This window comes from Hippichthys cyanospilos, chromosome 6 (assembly GCF_059441005.1).
Source record: "Hippichthys cyanospilos isolate Australia breed blue-spotted pipefish chromosome 6, RoL_Hcya_1.0, whole genome shotgun sequence".
Taxonomy (NCBI): Eukaryota; Metazoa; Chordata; class Actinopteri; order Syngnathiformes; family Syngnathidae; genus Hippichthys; species Hippichthys cyanospilos.
In genome coordinates this window covers 12,033,833-12,056,451 of record NC_142374.1, presented here as the reverse complement: position 1 = coordinate 12,056,451, position 22,619 = coordinate 12,033,833, and the positions used below count along the sequence as shown (strand labels likewise).

Here is a 22,619-nt window from a genome sequence, read left to right as displayed (position 1 = left end):
ACTCACAAACATATTTAGGGACAATTTAAAGTGTCCTACACCTACCACACATGTTTTTGGAAAGAGGGAGGAAATGATAACACCTGGAGAACAGCCACCAAGGCACGGCAAGAACATGCAAAGCCACACAGGGAGGCCAAAGACGGAAGTGGACCTATAACCTCTGCGCTATTAGGCAGGCATGCTCACCTGTTTGCCATTGTGCTACCCTCAAAGCAAAATGAGATTCTTCAAAATAGGCTCCTTTTGCATTACTTGGTATTTTCTCTTTTAGCTTCACGATGTGGATGTTGCTTTACCTGGAATGAGTTTCAATTTACATCTGTGCATTTTCAGGAGTAAACAGCTTGAATTCCTTCACTATTTGAATTTGAAGCTGTTTGCAAACTTTTGGCCGATACCGTATATGTTGACGACGATGATAAAACATGGAAAGTTGGCGATCTTCTACACGACTGCTGATAGACAGAGAATGCTCACATCGCTTGGTCTTCAGTGGGACGGTGGCATAGAACGGTCCTCAATGAAATCACTAAAACTTAACTTCCATGTGTGATTCCACCGTGTGGACGTTGACAAAGCTCCACGTCACCTAAGGAGCGATAATTGTGGCGTTAATCTGGGCCGGCCCCCAGCCAGCGGGCCGTCAAGTCGATCCGGCGGAAGGTCGCTCGGGTATGCGTGAGCGATGAGACGTGATTTGTCGTTTTGTAAACGCACGCCATGTAACCCTGTGGCGGACGGCGGGAGGATTGAGTTGATGGCGAGACCGGAGAGCTTCTCCTGGCTCGTTTTCCTCCTCTGGCGGTTCTTTGCGGATGGAAGGAGGAGGAAGTCATCACGGGTGATTGACTGTATGTGCAGAACGGGTTTGGCACATCTCACCTCTTCATCTATAAAGTGAAAATGGAAGTCTTTGCACTCTGCAAGGAAGGCCTCTGCAAGGAATTTGTTCAAAGTGTGTCATAATAAAGTCGTACTTTTGCAGAAGGTGCCCGGCATACAGTCCATTACACAAATAGTCTTGGTAGTAAAAAAATCAGGAAGAAGAGTAATTACGAGTTCAAAATCATAATTCCACACAAGAGAATCAGGGGAAGCAATGAGGAGTTTATGGGAAAAAAAGTTAGACTCATGATTTTAATATTATACTGTAATCAATACAATTTAATCAAAAAGCGTACAGCATATTTTATGAGTTGTAATTTTGCTGTTGTAGAACATGTGGCAGGACTAAAACAATTGTTTATGTCCCAGCTACAGAATTAAAATAAGTAACAAAACAAGCACTTGTTTTCAAATGGAGTTTATAAGCAAAAAAGTCATTAATATCTGAAATTTTAGCAGAGTAACAAAGTACCTGTTCTTTATTGCTTCCCAACATTGCCATTGACTGGAAATTAAACCCAAGACAGGCGGGTTGTTGGGAGCATATATTTGTGCAAAGTGTCCTCATAAGAAGGAACTCAAGGGATTCCAGCAATCTTGATTGATTGATTGATTGGTTAAGAGGCGTGTTTAAAGCCTTTTGTCAGTAATTATGGTCCAAGCTATTTGACTTCTTCCCTGCTTTTGATTCATCGATTCCATGAGCGCAGTGTCATCTTTTGCTGGGGTGTTCTGTCCTCTACGGGGCCTTTGTCACTGGAACTGCTGACTTTACACTTCCCCGAGGGATTGCAAGTTTACACAATTTCCATGATGTGTCTGTGTATTTGTGTGTGTGTATGTGTGTGTGTGTTGTTGTGTAGCGAGCAGCAGCCTTTGTTGCTTTGTCTTTGGTGTCAGAAGCTTTTAAATTGATTGAGCTGTGCTCTTAAACCAAGCACATTCACAATGCTGATGAAACTTCAGCACACACCTGAGCCGAGTCCAATTATGTGCTTTTATGTACGACTCGTAGCAACCTGTTTGCATGGTGTCACAATTGGCTTGGGAAGGGGAGGGAAGATGCTGCTGCTCTTAAGGGTGAAAGCTTTAAATAAAGTGTGCTGTATTTGATCATTTTTACACTTTTGGTGTTCCTATTTGCGATCAGAAAGGTTAAGATGAACGTTTTTGTTATACATACTCCAGGGACTTCAGTTGGTATTTCAGTGACCTGAAAAGAGTATAAGAGTGCACTTGATGAGAAAAAGCTAGACACCTTTGTGATTTTTTTATTAAAATTTTTTTTAAGTATATATTCTTTCACGATAATGCCAACTTGAAACAAACTTAAAGCCAGCTATAAAACTTAGCGTGTCTTCAAATAAAAATAGTAAAGAAGTAAATATGACAGACTTGCTCCAGCAAGTGTGCCCAAGCCCAGTCCTCAAGTGCCTCTATCCAGCCTGTTTTTTATATAACCCTCATTCAATGCAATTATCAGGATCGTTATTCAGGCTATATTTTTATTGAGCAATTGGAAAAACATATATAAACACAGAAGCCCAAATAGCACATTACTACTAAATTATGAATGACAAAAAGACATGAAAGACATGTTTTTTTAAATCAACATATTTTTGTTCAATATAAACTGAGATTTGAGACAACTCTCTCCCCAAAATTTTTTGTCAATGAGATGAAGTGAGTGAAGACCCTACAAAACACACATTTATTTGAGTCAGCAAGGATTATTCAAAAGTGATCAGTAGGACCAGCAACTGTGTCAAGCTATCAGCATCAAAGTGTGCAGTTATTTACTTTGATTAAACTGTCTTTGCGTTATCCATCTGGTCTCGCCAGCTGATATCGGCACATTCCCTTTGTGTTAACTATTTTCGTTGTGTTCAAAGCTGATGGGCAAAACATGTGGGGGCCGGAAATGCATCCCCCTACAACAAACAGTAGGTTTGCTGTAAATTTGAAGAATGTATGTTTGTGCTGTATAATGAGCCATGTGGGTGGCCACTTAACAAGCGTTTTTGTCTTTCCTTTTGTTCACAGGGGGGGTTGTTGATAAGGACCTGCGGCACTACCTCAATCTTCGCTTCTCCAAAGGCTCGGTGGACCACGACCACCAGCAGATCATCCGAGACAACCTGTACCTGCGCACCGTTCCTTGTGAGTTTTCTTCCTTCCCCTCCTCCTCTTCAGCATCAACGCCATCTGTGCAATTGTCTCTTTTATGGCCTTTTTATCGCTCACTTAGATAGACCATCCGACACCCCCCGCCCACCTGCCCAGTTCATTTCTTATTCTATGTTTGAATTTCCTTCCGTGCTGCCCTCAGGATGTGTTGCGCTCCTTCTCCATTGTGTGTTTTTTTTTTTTTTTTTACACATTATACACAAGCTCTTTCTCGCACTCTCTCGCCGCCTAGCGCGCCTTCCTTCGCCATCGTCCGGCTGCCGAGCTTTCAGGCTGAGGTTTCCACGGCAACCAGCCTCTTGTCTGGAGGCTTCTGTTGCACTGGTGCTCCAGCCCCCCCCCCCCCCCCCCCCCCCCTTTTAACACACACATGCACGCGCACACACACACACGCACACACACGCACACAGATACTTATATACAAAGATAAGAAACATCACTCGATTGACGCCATGATCCTGATGTTTTTTTTTTTTTATATATATCTTACACAGATACACGCACGCACACACACAGTCCCAATGCTGCGTTGCAATGTAGACATACACATTTTTTGTGTGTACTCCCCCTGCACCTTTTTGGAGGGCGATGTCATTGCTGTCAGCGCGCAGCAGCTTGTGAATCAGCTTCAAGGCTAATGCAGCTCCCTGGCATGACTCTGCAGACTACTAAACACGTTATATTTCCATTTAATGTGTCACGTGAACATGTTGTACATGCAAAAAGGCTCGATCGAGAGAGAGCGTGAATGCTGGCATGCTGTCATGCTCAATGCAGAAGTGTTATTCTGCGTATTTTGACTGGGCTCTAAACATATTGGACTTGCTTGTGGTCTCCATGTGAAGTAAACCTCAAAGTCCTCTCCCAATATTGCTTTTGATTGAATGAAGAACTGCAGTATTTTTATTGTAAATTAGCACCACAAAGATTGTTGGAGGTTTTTGCGCTAGATATCGAATAGGCATTTTGTAAGAAAAAGGGCTGTACAAGTGAAAAAGAAAACTTTATTTTATGGACGAGCTGTAATTTGTGAACTTAGCCCAAGAAAAAAATGGGTTATTTAAAATTATAATAAAAAAATACATTTACTCTAAAACAGGGGGATTAAAAATAATCGAATCAAGCATAAAATAATAAAGCATTGATCCGATATCTTGGTCAATTTCACGTTATTGCACAGAACACCAAAATTAAGGTATCATACAAGACTCAAAAATTTGTTTTGTACAGAGCAACCCAGAATTTGGGTCAAATAGACACGATTTTTGGGCCAGCTATTTTTTGAACCCATCATTTGGATATTTTTGACCCAAGAGTTTTTAGAGTCTGAGAGTAAGTCATAATTTTGCAGGAATATTATACTTTTACTTTTTTTTTTGAATCACATGAATGAATATACCAAATTGTTTAAAAAAAAAACTGCAAGGTGGATGGAGTGCAAGGTTGCTCTTTTAGCTATTTGCCCTAATCAAAAGCATATGTTCTATAGGCATTTGACAAAGGGTCGACACTTAATTGTGCAGTAATACTGTATTTTTCACCCGTGTAGGCAGTGCCTGGTGTCGAAGGGTAATGATCATGTCAAGTATGGAAAAGGGAGCGCAAGGGCCCTTTTACTGCTGCTTGTAGCTTTGATTTGTATTTCAATTTTACGTGTGCACTGTGCTGTAAAATGTATGTGATTCTATTTAAGAGACATTACCATCTGTTTAAAAAGTAAAGGAGTTTAAAGTGTTAGCCCTTTTGTTTTCGACTAGTTAATTGAACAAAGAGGGATACCTACACACTTCAATGAGATACGATATAATAGCTTCAGCAAAAATTCTGTCTCAAAGATGACAACAAATATGTGGTCATTATGGGGATGTATTCTACACCTACTTTCAATTGGAGGAAATCAGCAAGGTAGAGAGAGCTTAATTAATTAAGTAAATCCAAAATAACCTCAAACACTTCTCCCACATTCTTTAAATGTACTGTACATACAGTATGCTTGTTTAAACCGACTTAACAATTGAGATAGGAGTGCCGTATGGTGCTACTCCACAATAAGAAGTCTTTAGTCTGATACAATTATTGAACAACTTTTAGAGGAAACAAAGGATGCTTCAAGCTGTCTATTGTCACTCCTAGTTGAAGTTAAATGCCAAACTGTTATGTATTTAAAACAACAACATAGACTTCTGTCTAGATTAATGCTAGTGCTAACACATAAAGGGAAACGCATACTGTAAGTAAACCTTAAGGCAACCGATATTTGAACGTGAATGGTCCAGTAACACATTTAGACATTCAATATAGGAATGGGGGATATGAACAGAAAAAGTCTCTCTTTTTTTTATTGTTTTGATCTAGGAACTTGTGACTCTAATCAAAGTAATGAACTGAAGAAATATTTACACTAATTCAAAAATAAATTTTGTGTGACATGTTCAAAAATCAATAATCAATTACTTAAACGTAACATTATAGCTTATTTAATCATAGCTTGTTCTTGCTTAAATGCCACAATTAAGTGCTGTATTTTGTAACTTTTCTAAACATGTCTTGCAAACTACCCATACCACTTCAAAACTTCAATTTCACGATATAGATCATTTTCAAACCCTCAATTTTTTAAATGATGAATAATGCAATTTAATTAGATTTATTGCCCAGCCCTAATTCCATACAACTGTAGTCTCAGGGTCATGACGGCTGATGCTGAAAAGTCTTGTTTGTTTTTTTTCTTTCTGTCTCGTTTTGTAAATGACGGCACGGGACAAATTCCAAGTCAGCTTTTTCGACCGACCGATTGAACCTTGGCTTTTTCTTTTACAGTCATGTCACCCCGTAATTAAATGCCTATCATTTAACAAAGCCCATACTGTGTAATAGAAGATTAGCTCATAGGCGTCCTGCGCCTTGATTCACACGCTGTATATTTAATTGGCTTCTTAAACATGCCTAGTTTAAGAACTAGTTCTGACGTACGACCTTTTGCTGGAGCAGTGGGTGTGTGTGTATGGAGGGGAGGGGGGCACATGCCGCTATCAAGCCTACTGAGCGTTATCAAGATATCCTGTAATGTGACTTTCATTAACTTGTTTCCACCCTATAATAATTCAATTGTGTTTTTTCCCTGTGAAAAATTGAATTTCTATTTTTTGTTTTGTTTTATAATCTCTCTTGATGCATGGAACATAGATCTAATGCTAGCTGGAAGCCCAGCTTTTATATTTTGCTCGATTATTCCAAGAATAGAAGACTGATTAACACGTCTGCCTCACATGCGGAGGTCGTTGGTTAAATTTCGGCTCCAGCCTTTCTGTGTAGAGTATGCAAAATCTCCCTGTGGGTTTTCTCAGCGTACTCTGGTTTCCTCCCACATTCCCCAAAACACACATGACAGGTAGGTACATTTGGACACTCCATCTTGGACTTATTTTTCAATGTGAGCGATCATTGGTCTGTGTGCTGTTTGATTGGTTGGCAAACAGTTCAGGATGTACCATTTGCACAAGTTAACCCATGAACCTTGTTTGGGCAAGTGGCTAACAAAGTGATGAATGGATTGATGGATAAATTATTCAGAGAGAAACTAATCATTTTAAATTTAAATAAAATGTGAGAAAATGTCTTCCACAAAACTGATGATGGTTTAGTTCCCAGTCGGTTCCTTTAATAATGACTACTCTGTGTCTATGCATTCTCTGTACTCAGTACTGCTATACATACATTACATTGATTGTCTAATTGCCCTCACATATAAATTGCCCTCACATATAAATTGCGCTGGATTAAATAACATAGACCATTTGGGGATTATCTGGCAGTATAACTCAAACACAACAGAGTTTTGGTGTCATTTTCAGTAGACGTAGATGCAAACATTTTACAAACAAACAAACAAAACAAAAACAAAAAAAACCCAGCAGAAACCATTATGGTTTTGCTGCCTTTCCATGCTGGTCTTGCTGGGGTCACCACAAAACAACGGCAAATGACAAACTAATCAGCCAAGATTCAAACACAAAACTCTTCGGTAACTGGGCAACTTGTTCTATCAATGAGCCAAAGCGCCCCAGTCAATCAATCAATCAATCAATCAAATTATATTTGTATGGCCCTAAATCACTGAAGTCTCAAAGGGCTTCACAGATGAAAAGAGGTCATGTCGAGACTTCTTTCGAAAAAAGAAGTCATACAGAGACATCTTTTCGGTGTAAGGTACTCAACAGCATCCCCTGTCAAAGCTCCCAGAAGGGGAAGGAAAAACTCCAAAACCCCGTTTTGGGGACAATCAGAAAACTCCAAGGGACCACAGGTGGGAGGAGCCCCCTTCCAGGCCCACAGGTTGAATTGGATGCTGCATGTACCAAATACAGAAAAATAGATACACATTTCAGGCAAGTACAGGTAACCAATATAGATTAGAGAAAACATATTGTGCTATGTAGTGCAATGATGGCTTAACAGCAGGCAAAGCCTTTGGGCAGGAACCCTCCCACAGTCCAACCAAGTGGACCGCAGACGGCCGATCTCCTAACCCGCGATGGTCGATCAGCGCAGGGCCAAATGGAGGCGGTCAAGTCAACCTTCACTATCTCGCTAGCCTCCTCTCCGAGCTGGAAGAGGGGGGGCAGGAAAAAAGAAAAAAGCTGCAGACAGGCCCAATTGACTCAATGCTTTTGAGTATAAATGTGTTTTTAGTCGGGATTTAAAGATTTCTACTGAGGTGGCTGCGCAAACGTCTGTAGGTAGAGCATTCCATAGTGTAGGGCATTCCAGTAAGGCAGGGGTGGGCAACTCCAGCCCTCGAGGGCCGGTGTCCTGCATGTTTTCCAGTTTTCTCTCCCTAACACACCTGATTTAAACCATTAGCTCATCAACAAGCTCTGCTGGAGCTTGAGAATAATCCTAATCATTTGATTCAGGTGTGTTTGAGAGAGAAAACAGGATAACATGCAGGACACCGGCCCCCGAGGCCTGGAGTTGCCCACCCCTGCAGTAAGGCCAACATGCTGTTTTTGCCCTGCTAGTAGCTGGTGACTCCGGCTCAACTGGTCACAAACTATCATCAGTACCTGGTTTGGGTTCTGCAACCCACTGGCCAGTTGTGCCTCAGTTAGTAAAGTGGCTTGCCCACTGACCCAAAGTTTGGCTGTTCAAATCTGGACTTTTTTGTTTTGCTATTTTTTGCTGTCTTTCTGGTGTTTGTGACACCTGAATTAAACTATGCTGTATAATGTGTGCTGTTTGTTGAGCGTGCTGCTCACCCTTCATGTGCGAAGATGTGGCTGGCGCTGGCCTGCGGGCCGCTTTGTTGTTTTGGTTGGGAACAATTGTGAAAATTCGTTTTTCCTCCTCGTGTCCGCACTGCTCTGTCCGCCGCGCTGTCAGTGTGCGTCTGTCAGCTTGATGAGCAGACGGCATTCTGCACCATAACATGCTGTCACTCTGAAGGACGTGGGAGGAATTGTGTGTGTGCGTGTGTGTGTGTGTGTGTGTGTGTTTGTGTGTGTTTGTGTGTGTGTGCGTACATGTTTGAGTACTCCAACTGCTGCAAGCCTCACATTCTGGCATAAACAGCTTCCTGCTACATACTGTTGCACAACTCATTGTTGGTATTGACTTGTATGTATTATTGTACTGTATATTGACCTTGTAAATGCACTCTCACCACTGGAACAGTAAGCCGTGATTTTTAAACTGTGGTACAAATACCACTAGTGGTACATGAAAGAGTTGCAGCTGATTGAATGTCAAGTCAAATTTATGTATATACAGCTCTTCGGTTAGCTCGAAAAAAAAATCAGGTGAAAAAAATAAGGAATCTTAAGAAGGGGTCACAGGTGGGAGGAAACTTCCTTTCAGGCTTATTAGGCTCAGCTCCCGCTCTGCTGTCATGGACCACTACAGAAATTGGAGAATTTTTACTTTTGCGAGGCTGAAATCATTAACAGTTACTCATTAAAATGTCTGACGATTATTGTGATGATGAATTGAATTTCAATTAGTCGATCAGTTTTGACACGATTCACATGCTCAAAATTGTCAACTTGATAACCTTTTTTAAAAACTAGTAAACAAAGAATTAAATTGTCTGAATGTCTCCTAAGAAAAGGGAAAGTGCTAAAGATAATGTTAAAAAGTTCTTGTCTGTTGAGTGAGAATATCTGGGCTGTGCTTCTCGTGTCCTGTAATCAGGCTGTGAGCATCACTCAACAGTCTACTGTATTTTTGTTGCTCGTGTTATTTTGCTGACAAATGAGAATGTACTCACTGGTGACAGATTGAGTGAGTCAATCAAAAAAATTAAAAATATATATCTAAAGAAAGGAGTGGCAAATGAACCAACGGAGGAATAAGTCTTTTAAATGGATGATCTGTCACCCCGTTTTCCCTTTTTGTGTTCTGCCGCAATCAACCAGTGAATAAGAAAAGAAACAGTAAAAAAACAACAACAAAACAAAACTGAATTTCATTATTACATAAAAAGACTTCTACAGAGAGAAAATTACACGCCGTGTGTGTAAAACATTCACACAAGTTTGCCATTTTCTTGCTTAACGCTAACACATTATGCAAAACGCCGTAGATGGGCTCACAAATCACATTGATCTTTGCGGTGTTCTAACACTATAAACGACAGATATTTGAGCACAAACCGTGCATCAACACATTCAAACACAGTTTCACACTGCTCATAAACCTGTTATGTTTATTTGCAAAAAACAAGTAACATTACTGCCACTTGCTGTGCCACTAGTTGTGCAAATTTCTGTTTGACTATGTGACTGTATCTTAGTGCTTCCTGGTGGCCAATTCACACACGCCACAAAAAGACACAATTCATTCATCATGATGAATGATGTTTCTTTTGTTTTGTTTTTTACACATTTTTATTACAATGTTTTTTTTTCAAGTACAATATAAGCAATGAGTATCCTCATAAAAAAAGGAAAAACCCACATTGCAACAAATTGTGTTTGTTGGGGGGATATTTTGGAACTTTCCATTCAAGTCTAGTGATATGTACGGATCAAGTCTTTTGACCCACTTTCTTGAACGAAGCGACTCGGGTCTTTGTAAGGAGCAATTCACGCCCGGCCATACCGCTCCACCTCTGCCCAACCCATTCACTTGTAGAGCATGCCATCTTAGCATATTGATGGCATTGTAAGTTGATTTTTAGATTAGGAACAAGCTTAAAGAAAAGTCACATGGAGGGAAGGGAGAGAGGAGCAGAGGGCGAGCGGAGTGGAGCACCTACTGAACCTGCTGAGAGCTTGCGATTGAATAGACATGAATAGATTTGATGAATGTGATAGCTTTGGTTAAAAGAGTTCAGATGTTGTGCACACAGGTTTGCTAGCCAATGTTTGTGTAGTCTTCTGCATATTTATATTTGCATATTTATTTTTCCTTTTGGCAAAATGAAGTACAGTAAAACTCCTCTACAACGAATGTTGTTTGTGCAAAAATACTCCCAGTGTGAAAAAAAAACTTCATGCATTAAAGCCTTTCCCTCTTTTTTACATCCCCCTACAAGGATAAAATCCCCCTATTGCATTATACGAAATGTTTTCTCTGCATTGAAATTCACTATAGCGAAAATAAGCCTGCAGCAAAAGTCTAGCTTGGTTTATGCTTGACGCGCCAGAACTCGTTTTGCAGCACTTTATACTCAGTGCGGCTTTCCCCCCTAGTCAGACGATATTCTCCCATACTCTAGGTGGCAGTAAATAGAGTCTACAGTATACAGATAACACCACTCCATAACAAAGGTAGAGAATCCCAATAGATTCACATGATCCAAATTCTTCCAAGTTTTTAGGACTGCTCATCTGTGACCAACGTGGTGCTCGTCAGGAGTTGTTTATGGTATTTTGGTCACAGTAGTCCTTTTCAGCCGAATCATAAAGGTGTTTGTACCAGCGAACTTCTATAAGCAATAGTTCATCCGCCATGTTTTCCGCTCGTAAAGAAATTCCGCAAGGTACGCGCTGCACAAAATCCGGAGGGGTGCGGTTTCCAAAATAACGTCATTTGACAAGCGAAGCTTGCGGCTGGGTCGCATTTAAACCAAGCTTAACACTTATAAAAGTAACAAAGATGAAACATGAATGAAGCAAAGTGAAAGACATTATGTAAGAAATTGATATACGTTTGAAAATGAATATATTATAGATTTGGCAATTTCTTTCTTTTTTTTTCTTTTTTTTCAATGTGGGCTTGTTGAATGTTTTTTTTTTTTTTTTTCAGGCAGATTGTAGATTGCACAACAAGTTTTTTTTATGTTTACGTCCGAGACATAGATTTGCTATAGTGAAAAGTCCTCTATTGTGAAAAATGTCTGGCTGGAAACATGATTTCATTGTTCTACTGTAATGTTTGGTACTATTCCCAACATGCCTAGTTTACTCACAATATTTTAGATCAAGGCATTATTAAATCTCCCAACACTTAAACACTTAGTATGACATGAATTGTGATGTATCACTAATTCCAGTGTTTATTTTATGAGTGAAACGTTGCTTTAAAATACAATCAAAAAACATAAAAGAACCAGTTTTTTGAGCCACTCTTTTTAGTGAATGTTTCATGAAAGAATAATTTCCTTTAGTGAGCCAAATGTCTCACCACACTTAAAGGGGGAAAATTTTGGGATATTTGAGTGTTTTGAGTTACAGTATGAAGAACACTAATATTTCAAGACATCATTGTATATGCCTAGGCTGATTAGGAGTTGGTACACACTGTCTGGGACGGATTGTTTTTTAGGGCAGTGCTCCCCAAACACCAGTTAGCGGCCCGGTAACAGTCCGTGGATCAACTGGTACCGGGCTACGTGGGTAGGCCATCCGAAATAACGTTTTAGATCTGATTTATTTTAACAGTTCATTCATTTGTGCTTTGTTTGGGTTGATCTTTGTTTTTTGGCGCCACTTCTGGCCGCTGTTGATATTACATAGTGAGCAGATCATGTTTTTTAGAGCAGGCAGTCGGTGATGCGCATGTCCCCCCGCCCCCCAGTCCACAATATAAATTGTTGACTAATAAATTGGTCCGTGGTGATAAAAAGGTTGGGGACTGCTGTTTTCAGGGATGTATACAGTGATCGGGTGGTAAATTCTGGGGGGGTAAAAGAAGCAATGGAAGCGTAGTGGATGTGTGAGGAGGCACGATGGAGGGATGAGTAAAGCGCAGATGTGTGGAGAAGCACGGCAGACGTATAGCCAATGGGGTAGATTCGAGGGAGCCTCGTCAGTCATTCCCCTGGAGAACCATCTCCCCCTCAGCCTGCGCGTTGGGGAATCAGTAAAAGGTCTAAAAATAGCCGCAACAGTGTGCCACACGTTTGCCTTCCGCAGATATCCTATAAATACATGCAGCTTGTCACTTTACATCTGGGCGAACACTGGACGCCCAGCCCTCGCTGATAGGAAATCCTCCCTGTGGAGAGGAGGAGGAGATGAAGGGGGAGGAGATGAACATGTTGCATGGTAACATGGTATGGATCCTCAAAGAGGCCGCTCGTGTTGTCAAGTTAAACAGAGGATCGCAGGGCCAGGAAAATGGCATCTTTAACAGCTCATGCTGGCGGAGCATTTTTTTAATGGTTAGTAATGGAGTTAGTAATGCGCTGGAGAATGCTTTCAAGTCCATGTTTACAAAATGGCTTCAACGGGTTGCTGATCCCACATGCGGAGTCGCTAAGCAGCTCAAATAGCTCTGAATAAACACAAATGTGTCAAACTGTTGTTTTTAACGTGTTACTTGTCACGACCAAAAGCCCAATGTCTGGAGTACACATTGTCTGAGTAATTACTGTATGCACAAATATGACTCTCTGGAGAGTTACAGTACTGTGGTGCCTGGATTTATGAGCTTAAGCCTCAGGGGAAAAACACGGTGTGTGTGCTTATTTATCATTATGTGTATGATGTCCTCTCATACACTACATCCACCTACCCTATCCACCGTAAATCATCACTCAGACAGATGTCTGTTGTTGGATCTAGACTGACCCATAAGGAACAGCAAAGGAAGTACTCTTAGGCTAAATAGACTATATAGCCTAGCCTAGTTAGCTCAGCTCATTTTCCTGTGTTGGGAATTACATTGGAGCTGCAAACTCTTGTGCTTGTTCTTTTCACTGTAGCTAATGGCACATTATACACAGCCAGTTGCACCCCTCCATTTATGTCCAAGAACATACATTAACATTTGCCACTGCTCAGCATGTCCAGCTTCAGCATTTATGCTTATCGGACCCAAACCGTTTTCTGAGGAGATAGTGGTAGATAAATAATGCTTAAAGGGCACTAGATCACAGAGCAATATCTAAGGATATTCTTTGTGACATCTGATAATCGGGCCTTTGCAAAAGATGCAAAATGGTAAAGTACCCTGCTTAACCTTTGAAAAAACGATGCGTATGCACATTTAAGCAGAACTATAAAACAAATTAGAAAGTCCCCGAAGAGTAATTCCAGTCCAGTGTGGTTGTCAAAACAACTGTTAAAACAACTTCTCTTTAATATGGAAAAGTCTACAGTAATAGCTCATAAGGAAGCCTCCAGAATGTTATTAGAATCATTTCTCATGACTGACAGTAAAAAGTGCAGAAATAACAAAAAAAGAAGTGTGTAAGGCCAATATTCTATAGGGAAATATCAAGGCGTTAGTTCGTAAGCTCTCCACTATACATCGCCAAGCTGTTGATATGCGGTTGCAGCTGAAAACAACATAAGAGAAAAACAACCACAATAGAAAAGATTTGATTTGATTTTTACATTTAATAACTTGCAAAATGTTTGATCAGCATCATATCAGTATACTTCTTTTTTTAAAGGAGCCTTTATATAGATTGTGGTATTTTTGGATCTCTGCTGTATTTGTATCCCCCTGTTTTGTGCATCTGTACAATACTCAGTATTCACCAAAATGTTCTGTCCCTATCCACACTTTAATGTGACTGCATATTATTCTCTACAAAATGGGTGATGAGCTCTGCTCGGGATGTGACGCAGGTAACAAATTTTTCTCGCCCATGCTTTAAACAGTGTATTGGAATGTGATGTTAATAGAAGCTGCGGCAGGTGATCATTCACTTTAAGTTCATTACCACAAGCCTTTCATTGTGGCTACAAAGACAAATGGATCAAGTAATCAACCTAAAGAACTACTTAACCTTTTTTTTTTTCTATGTCATTGATAGTGTGCTATATGTCATGCTCGCCACAAAAGTACGATAAAAATTAAGGTGGTGATCAGTCTTGTCGTACATTGTATCGTATTTAATTGAAATAATAGTGTTGTTCACATTTTAGGACACTTTAACGAAGAAAGACCTACAGTCACCATTCATGGCCTGGAATACATTTGCATTCAAAAGCATTCATGCTGAATTTCAGATTATTTAGGGTTTAGGAAAGAATTGTGCAGCGATAATTTGGCTGCTGTGTACTGTTACGTTGCATGCGTTGTGCAGGCTGGGCTGCAAAATGGCACCTATCAAGTTGGCCAGACTCTGTTTATATACTGACCAAGGTGTTCAGAAAAAGGAGCAGCACAAAATCCATTGAATTAAAGCAATGGGGTAAAAACCTAGACTTTGTAAATCACGTTTAATATTGCCATCGCTGTTTTTATGGGTTGCAATATTCTGGTGTATATTTTTCTGATTTAAAAGCACATTACAATTTGTTTTTTGAACCTCTTATTTGGAGAAAAAAATTAAACATGTTTTCTTAATGTGATGCATACTTATTACACACACAGCCGAACCACACGGAGTGGTGTACAGCACCCGACACGCATTTGAAGATATACGACTTTGCTGGAGATTACCCTTCCAGACAGATTGACAACCGCTGTCCATACACTAAACCAAGAACGCGGCCTCCTGAAGAAACACTCTACACAACACTCACTGTCTGCTGACGGATGACTTCCTGGTGGAGTGACAGATTTCACCGCCTTCCCAATCTACGTTTGCGCCTTTGTGTGATTGTTACTTCCCAGAACGATCCCTGATGGCATCTTTAGTTTCTTCAAGTGACTGCGAGTGGGCCTCAGACATAAATTTCTTATGCAAAGTGTTTTGATGTTGAATTAGAATGATGAGGACAGGTCTAATTGTGTGTGGGAGAGTGTCTAGGTGATGATTGTGTATCTGTGTAAATGCCGTAAACAAACTACCTGAAGGCTGTGGTAAGCCAGCAAGGCTTTCTCTGCTAGCCTAAACATTATCAGAAGCTTGGTAATAGGTTGAATTAGGGCACTTGTAAGTCAGGGCCCTGTATATGTAAGCAAGCAATAAGACAAAAGAAGTCATTTTCCATAATAAATCCTGAACGTGTTTTTTCCTGATTATTCTGTTGTAGTGTTTAGCTTCAATGGCCTAAGTTGCTCAATGAAAAATGGTGGTACACTGTAGAATGTGTGTTCATTCTGTGAGTGTGCGCGCGTGTGTGTGTGTGAGAGAGAGAGAGAGAGAAATTTACATCCTTCCTCTGGGAGTGGTTCCTTAAAGGGGTGATTTGCCTGCCGGCAGAGTCTTGTTAAGATGGCTGACACGCTTTGATGTGCTTGTGTTCTCCCTGCAGAGTGACTGGCACTCTGCGTCATTGTTGGTGCTTTGTGCAGCAAAGAAAACTGCAATAAGAATTGTTACGTTTATGGAATATTGAACATAATTGATCTTTTTAGGGGGGTTTATTCCTTCCCAGCACTCCTGCTGGTGTCAGTTGTTATTGCAATTGAATACACTCTGAATCACAACCTTAAAAAAATGTAGGTCTTAACGAAAATGTTCAAATGCAAATCTACAGTGCTGTAAAAAGATATTTGCCTGTACGAACTCTCTTTTTTTGCGTATTTATTACTCGGATTTCTTTTAATCAAACCAATATTGATGTCACATTTAGATAATCCAATGATGTATAAAATGCAGTTCCTAAATGATGATTTTCTTTACCCACTCCATTATTAGATCACAAAACAGCTGTGACGATCTACGGTTCGAATATGCACTCGCCTCTCCTAGCAACCACACACTTAGGAGGTTCATTGTGGTCAAAGATGAAGTTTCCTTGCTCTGTAAGATTTGGTTAGTGGTTTGTTAGTTTTACTTTGGCTCTGACTAATCACTGGTCAGACCAGCATTCAGGTACGGGTGTCAGAACATGGACTGTAAGGAAGTCCAGAAAAACAAAACAAAAAAAGTTGAGACATTATGTTCAAAGCACATCAAAATGAGCTGTAGACCAGTGCTGTTTACTTCCCCAGTCTCAGAACTTCCGATTGTCTTCATCTTCACAGATTAGCATCAGTGCAGACTTGGTCGTTCAAGTCACCCATGAGAACCGTATCATCGGACTTAGGGACTGGATAAGGCGGCATCAAACGACACATCCAAGGCATCTTTGTTGTTGTTTTTGAGTATACAGCACACAGATGTGTGTATTGAAAGCCTTTCGAGCATTTATTCATCCTTGATAAAAACTCAATTTTCAATAAACACGAGGTTAATGTCGCCTTACATCACTCAACAGTGCTGACTAATAAAGGAGCTTCTCTCAGCCTCAGGATTGTGGAGTGGGGGGGTTGGAGGTGGAGGTGGGAAAGAACATGCTCAATGTCATTCTGAGACACAGAAGGAAATGTTTAACTTTTGTGTATGTGTGCTTTTAATCAGGAAACAATTAAACGATTGCAAGGGTGTCTCATTGAACCAATATATTTTGCATGCACTGATTGATTGAGTCAAGAGGCACTACCTCTAGGGGTTGATTTTTATCATTTGATTAGCTCCACCAAGAAGGTTATTTTTTCAGTGCATTGACTTTGGTACTACGGTGATCCCTCATTTGTCACGGGATTTACGTTCCAGACCTACCTGCAATGCCAACGGCGTGCTGCCATGGCAAACTTTAAAACCCCAAGTAGTACGAGCCATGTCAATGTCAAGGCAATGGCTATAGTATGCGTTTACTTTGAAGTTGGTCTTGGCAGACGTGGTTGCCCCCAGCTAGCTCTACTCATTCTTGTGACAACAATTTTATTGCCATCGCTGTCACAGAGCGCACAACGAGCACATGTCCTCATTAGGATCACAAGAAGTTTTTAAGATGTCATTGAGCTTTTGGTCCAAAATGTCACCACTAACAAAGGGTCATTAAGGCTTGTATCTTAGTTAGCTTTGCTATTGAATGTCATTTAGGAATGCATGACAATTTTGTCTTTTAAGCCCTTTATTTTTCTAGTATTGAATTCCTTCTTTGAGAGCTTTGTCAGATGATAACAGTTTGTAACAAGTACTCTCCTAGTCCTGTCAGTCTCTAAAAGCTGAAATATAATAATCAGAATTATGAGGATGAAATTACTTACACATTTTAATATAAATACAGTAAACAATCCATCAAGTCACATAGTTTTACAATATGTAATCAATTAACAGTTCTTCTGTCTTCCATTCTAGTCCATAAGAATACAGAAGTTGTGGTCCACAGGCTTTTTTTTTTTGTGGAAAAACTATTACATCCGTTGTTTTAAATTGAAAACCGATTCTGAATCAAATCACACTCAAAAATTAGAACTGAATCCAATCATGACAGTGAAACATTTCCATCCCTACTTTATAAGTGAACTCCATTTACCATAAAACTTAAAACTAACATTTCATTGCTCAGTTTAACAAACATGTATCAGTCTATTATAGCACTAGATTGTAGGATTATAAAATTATGGTGTCCAAACATCTGGATTTTTGGAATTATTTTCTTTGTGATGAGTTTGGGGGTGGGGTTGTGGTGGTGGTGGTGGTGGGGCGGGGATCATGTTCAGACAAGCGCAACAATGAATATCCTTTACTGATTAGTCTATGTGCATTTGTCATACACATTTAAGTAGCAACAACAGCACAAACATGCGACACTCTCCCCAAGCAGCGACATCTTTATGTCCGAGGAAATCAAATGTGACAAGGCCATATATTTCCACTTGTTCTATAATATGTGATGACAGGAACCGCTTCACTTGCACTTGTCTTTTAGTGGATAACACAACATCTCCATAAAGTCTTTAATGACTATCTGTCCTCTGCAAAGATGTTCATAAGCCCCACTCAGTCGTTTTCCACCAGCAGCTCATAAAACAAGAGACTGTGTTTCCCTCTCAGTGCGACTGACCAGGATTGCTTTGCCGTCGTCCATACACACGTTGACTCCACTTTTAGAGAGACTATGTCTCTCGGTTGACCTGGGAATGCCTGGGGATCCTTCTGGAAGAGCTAGACGAAATGGTGAGGAGAGCGAAGTCTGGGCTTTCCTGCTATAACTTCTGCTCCCGTGACACGGCCCTAGACAAAATGGTTGTTAATGGATGGATGAACGGATAGATAAACTCAGAAACCAATAGTTGCATTAGTTTTCCTTTCTGTAACTTATTACGGAATTTTTAGGCTTTAGGCGAGATCAATATAACAATCTGGGAAAATAAATACTCTCTGGGGTTTCTTCATATTTGAAATCTGTAAGAGAGTGCAAAGGAAAAAGTAAGAGAGACAATTCTTATTCTCTCAAGGTAGTGAACTCCGACAGATTGAAAGCCAGCCCTAAACACAAAGAAACATTTCTCTGTTGAACTTGTGTACCCGTCAACAGCAACACAATAATATATGTGTGTTGAATTCACTTTTCTGTCAAGGTTGTCTCATTCTAGCTACACAAATAATTCTTACAGTATGTGCGAATGTTAATTGAAAGCTATTTTGTTTAAACAATACAGGTGAGCAAAAAAAATATATATACTAAAGCTAGCTGAATACTTGTTTTCTATGACACTCGGTGATAAATGTTTGTCTTCCGCTAACAGCTTCTGTTCAATCACTTGGAATTTCCTGAATTTTCCAGAATGATGACCACCGAGCTATCTGCAGTCTTAAACCCGTTGTTCTCCACTTTTAGGCATGTTGCAAAAAGCAGGTGCAATCTGTTTGTGAACATGCCACTTTAAGGCTGGCATTGTGGGATTGTTATCTTGATACGCTTTTTCCTCTTACATAATGTTATGTGCGTCATGAATCTTGCTTTAGAAGAACTACTAAGACAAACCGATCACAGTTGCTACACATTGATGACAATTATATGCTATTAGATCTTGGCTCTAAGCTCTGTATCGACCAACCTCACATCCCTACCTCACGTTCTGGCTGGCGATATCCACGGTGATCGACCACCCTCCAACCCCATTTATACTAGAGAAGTGACTACCCTGTGATCCATAGAAACATCACCTCCACTCTTTTCCCCATCCACTGCCACCTTAGTGAAAGCTGCAGACTTAGAACACAATGCTGTCAATGACTTCGAGCTAACAGGACATGAGCTCGCTTTTCTGATCTTGGTGGAGGTATTGATTGATGTTAGGCACAGCAGGGAGAAAGCGGTCTGCACAGACTGAAAATATCACCTCTCAAGCCAGTCGTGGTTATATTATGGATACGATTACTATTAGGAGAATGAGCAGTAGTTGCTGTGTTTTTTCATAACCTCCTGAAAAGAAAAGCGGAGCTGGCTCTTTTCAGTGGATGTTAAGTACCTGTAGTAAAACTATGAAAATGATTTCCCAAGCGCATTTAATGACTGTGACAGGCGCTCTACTTAGCCAGGTGGGACACTAGAAGATTGGAGATCGGCCCAAATGTAGTTTTTTTTTAAATACTTGCTACGTACACATTGTAATGGAAATAAAGCAGTGCTACTCATTATGACAACTGGGCTGAATGTGACCATTTTTCCTTTTTTTTCAATTCAAGACAGCAAAGGCCCAGCTGTTGGATAACTTGCTGATGACTCGTAAAGATTATCATGAATTATTATCCTCTGGTATGGGGTTTGCTAGTTGTGACTACGTTTAGGTTACTCATATTCGGGTACATGTCGGGTTAATTTCAAACTTTCTGAAACATTCAGAATCTCTCCAGTTACATGAGTTAGTGGAAAGGGTTTATTGTGTGCCCCCAATTGAAATCACAATGTATGAATGACATCATGACACAAATTTCGCGTCACACATTCTGCTGTCAATAATACACATTGTATTCATGACACTCACCACAGTAGTATCGTAATCGATTTTGTCTTTGTTTACTCACTCCGCTGAGAAATCAATGTATTCAAGTTAGGTTCGTAAGTGCCAATGTAACTTTTTTTAATTCTTCCGATTGCGACTCCCACCCTCTGTTGCTCGCCGCGGCAAGGTTTAATCAATATAGCACCACATATTAAAGGTACTTCTGTACGAAAAACACAGTATTTGTGCAGATAGGCCATGCTCAGAATGCAAACCATCGACCCATTCAAGGGAGGTAACCCCCAATGCATTTACATGGCCGCATATTCAGATTAGAAAAGGTTTCCATGACATTTAAAAACCCAAATGTAAAAGGAATATTGACTGCATTTAAACAGTCAGTGATTTATTTTTTCCTCCTTGATATGCTCAGCCATCACTTAGTCTTAATTATTTTCAGTATATTGGATGGCAAATAACGTGTGAGTCAACACTGAGCGACCTACGAGGTGACTGTGATGTGAATGAACCGGATTCATTTAGGAAGCAGTCTGAAGCTCACATTGTTGCATGGCCATATTCAGTAGTCAGACTTGGTAGATCACATGTTTCTGATAAAAATTATCATCTGTTCGCCACAATGACTAGACTGGTTGTCAAATGATGTGTGATGATGTATTAATATTGCAAATTGAGCACCTGCTCCATCTTATTAAACTGCTACTACTATTTCATATCTTAAACTCTAGCTCTCCTTTCCTACATGAAAGGTATTTTTGAGAGGCACTGTAATAATACTCGAATAAAAAGAAATGCAGCTTAATTTGATGGATGTGTTGATACAACGTCACAAGAGTCAAAAATGTCTCTCTTTGGATGCTACTGAAATGCTCCACTGCCTAGGTGTCCAGCTCGTTGCCATGGAATTTGTATGTTGTTGTGTGTTGTCGTGGCAGCAGACGCTCCTGTCGAACCGCCGCCAAGCTGCAAGTGTACTTTGGAGTGTAAATGAGGTTGTGTGCTTGCTCCTGCATTCGATAATTTCTTTTGCTGCAGACATGTTGATCGAAGGTGGAAGAATCAGGTAGCCCTGTGTAGTTCTTGTTTGGATGGCATCATATTAGTATACCGTAAACAGGGAGAGAAATCATTTAGTTTTCTATGGCATTAATCAATGCTAAGTAGGCATGGGTCGATATCAGATTCTGACAGAATCATAACCTTGAGCAAAAAATTACAATCACAATTTAAAAGTACAGCAATTTTTGTTTCATTGAACACAACCTATTTTATTTTAAAACAATATTGTCAATATTTGAGATATTAAGCAATATGTACCAGTTTTAATACAATTAAATAAAAAATTAAATGAATTAATACATACATTAAATCCTCTAAAATAACGATGTGAATTTTTTTTAATAACTTCTCATGTTATCACTTGTAACTCTTAAAATTATACAGAAAGCAAGTTCAAATGATTAGCATGAGCTTAAATTTGATCGGAAATTTTGATTAAATTTAAAATGACAAAAATGAGCGCTTTGTTTTGATTTTTTTGAAGTCACATTTCAAGAACCATCTTGTAAGATACAGAAAGGCCACAGAGAGCGTGCTAAGCATTATAACTTGATTTCGATTGGTAAAGCTTCATCCAAGCATCTCTCTGAAGTGGACAACATCATCAAACATGTCATGTCCTCCAACATGATGGATTGGACCATAGGGGGTAAGACAAAAATAAATACATAAATACATAAAAATGCAATTGCACCAGCATATTCATTTAAATATTTCACAACTTATTGCTTATACGCCATTTGACCATGTTGTATAAAGTTCTTTGTAACTGTTTAGTGTTATTATTAGGTCATCATGATCACCGACGGAAAAAAGTGGGCTACAACCTGGACTGGTCGACATTCAGTCGCAGTACACATATAGATGAATACCTGCTGTCATATTCACACCTATAAACAAAGTTAGAGTCTTCTATAAATTCGGCGTGAAGAGGCTGTGGCCTTATTGTTCATTTCTCTGGAAGGGGGTAAGGTGGGGATGGGAGTGAAAAATTGACCATCATGACTGGAATGTCTCATTAAGTCCCATAATCATCAATGTTTTGCTCATGGAGATGAAAATACTGTATCCAAGTAAATACATTTTCTGACCACCCTCCTCCACACCTTTTTTTATGATAATCAGTTCATCGATGGTCTATTTTTAGAATCGCCCTCCTCGCTACATCCCGCTCTGCTTCCTCCATCCCCAGCTTCCAGTCTTAATTATACAAACATTCCCCATGCATGAACATTTTGCATTGAGGAGGAGGCGCTGCGAGCTGAACCAATGGCACCCTCGGTCTTCAGCTGGCCCTCTCTATTATTCAGCAAAGGTCTTTGTCCTGCCCCAAATCCGACACCCACGATGAGTTATTTCAGTATGTCAGCTATTTTGGCTTCACTTCTAAATGGAATTTC

At 40.0% G+C, this 22,619-nt stretch overlaps 1 protein-coding gene across 6 annotated transcripts in view; it reads left to right on the top strand.

Annotated features, from left to right (window-relative positions):
* The window catches only part of magi2b (membrane associated guanylate kinase, WW and PDZ domain containing 2b), a 123,275-nt gene that overhangs the window by 22,531 nt on the left and 78,125 nt on the right, over positions 1-22,619 (top strand). For all 6 annotated transcript variants that reach the window (XM_088416371.1, XM_088416372.1, XM_088416370.1 and 3 more), the window contains exon 2: positions 2,932-3,048. In XM_088416371.1, coding sequence (XP_088272497.1) covers positions 2,932-3,048 — 117 coding nt within the window. The remainder of the gene's footprint in view (positions 1-2,931; positions 3,049-22,619) is intronic.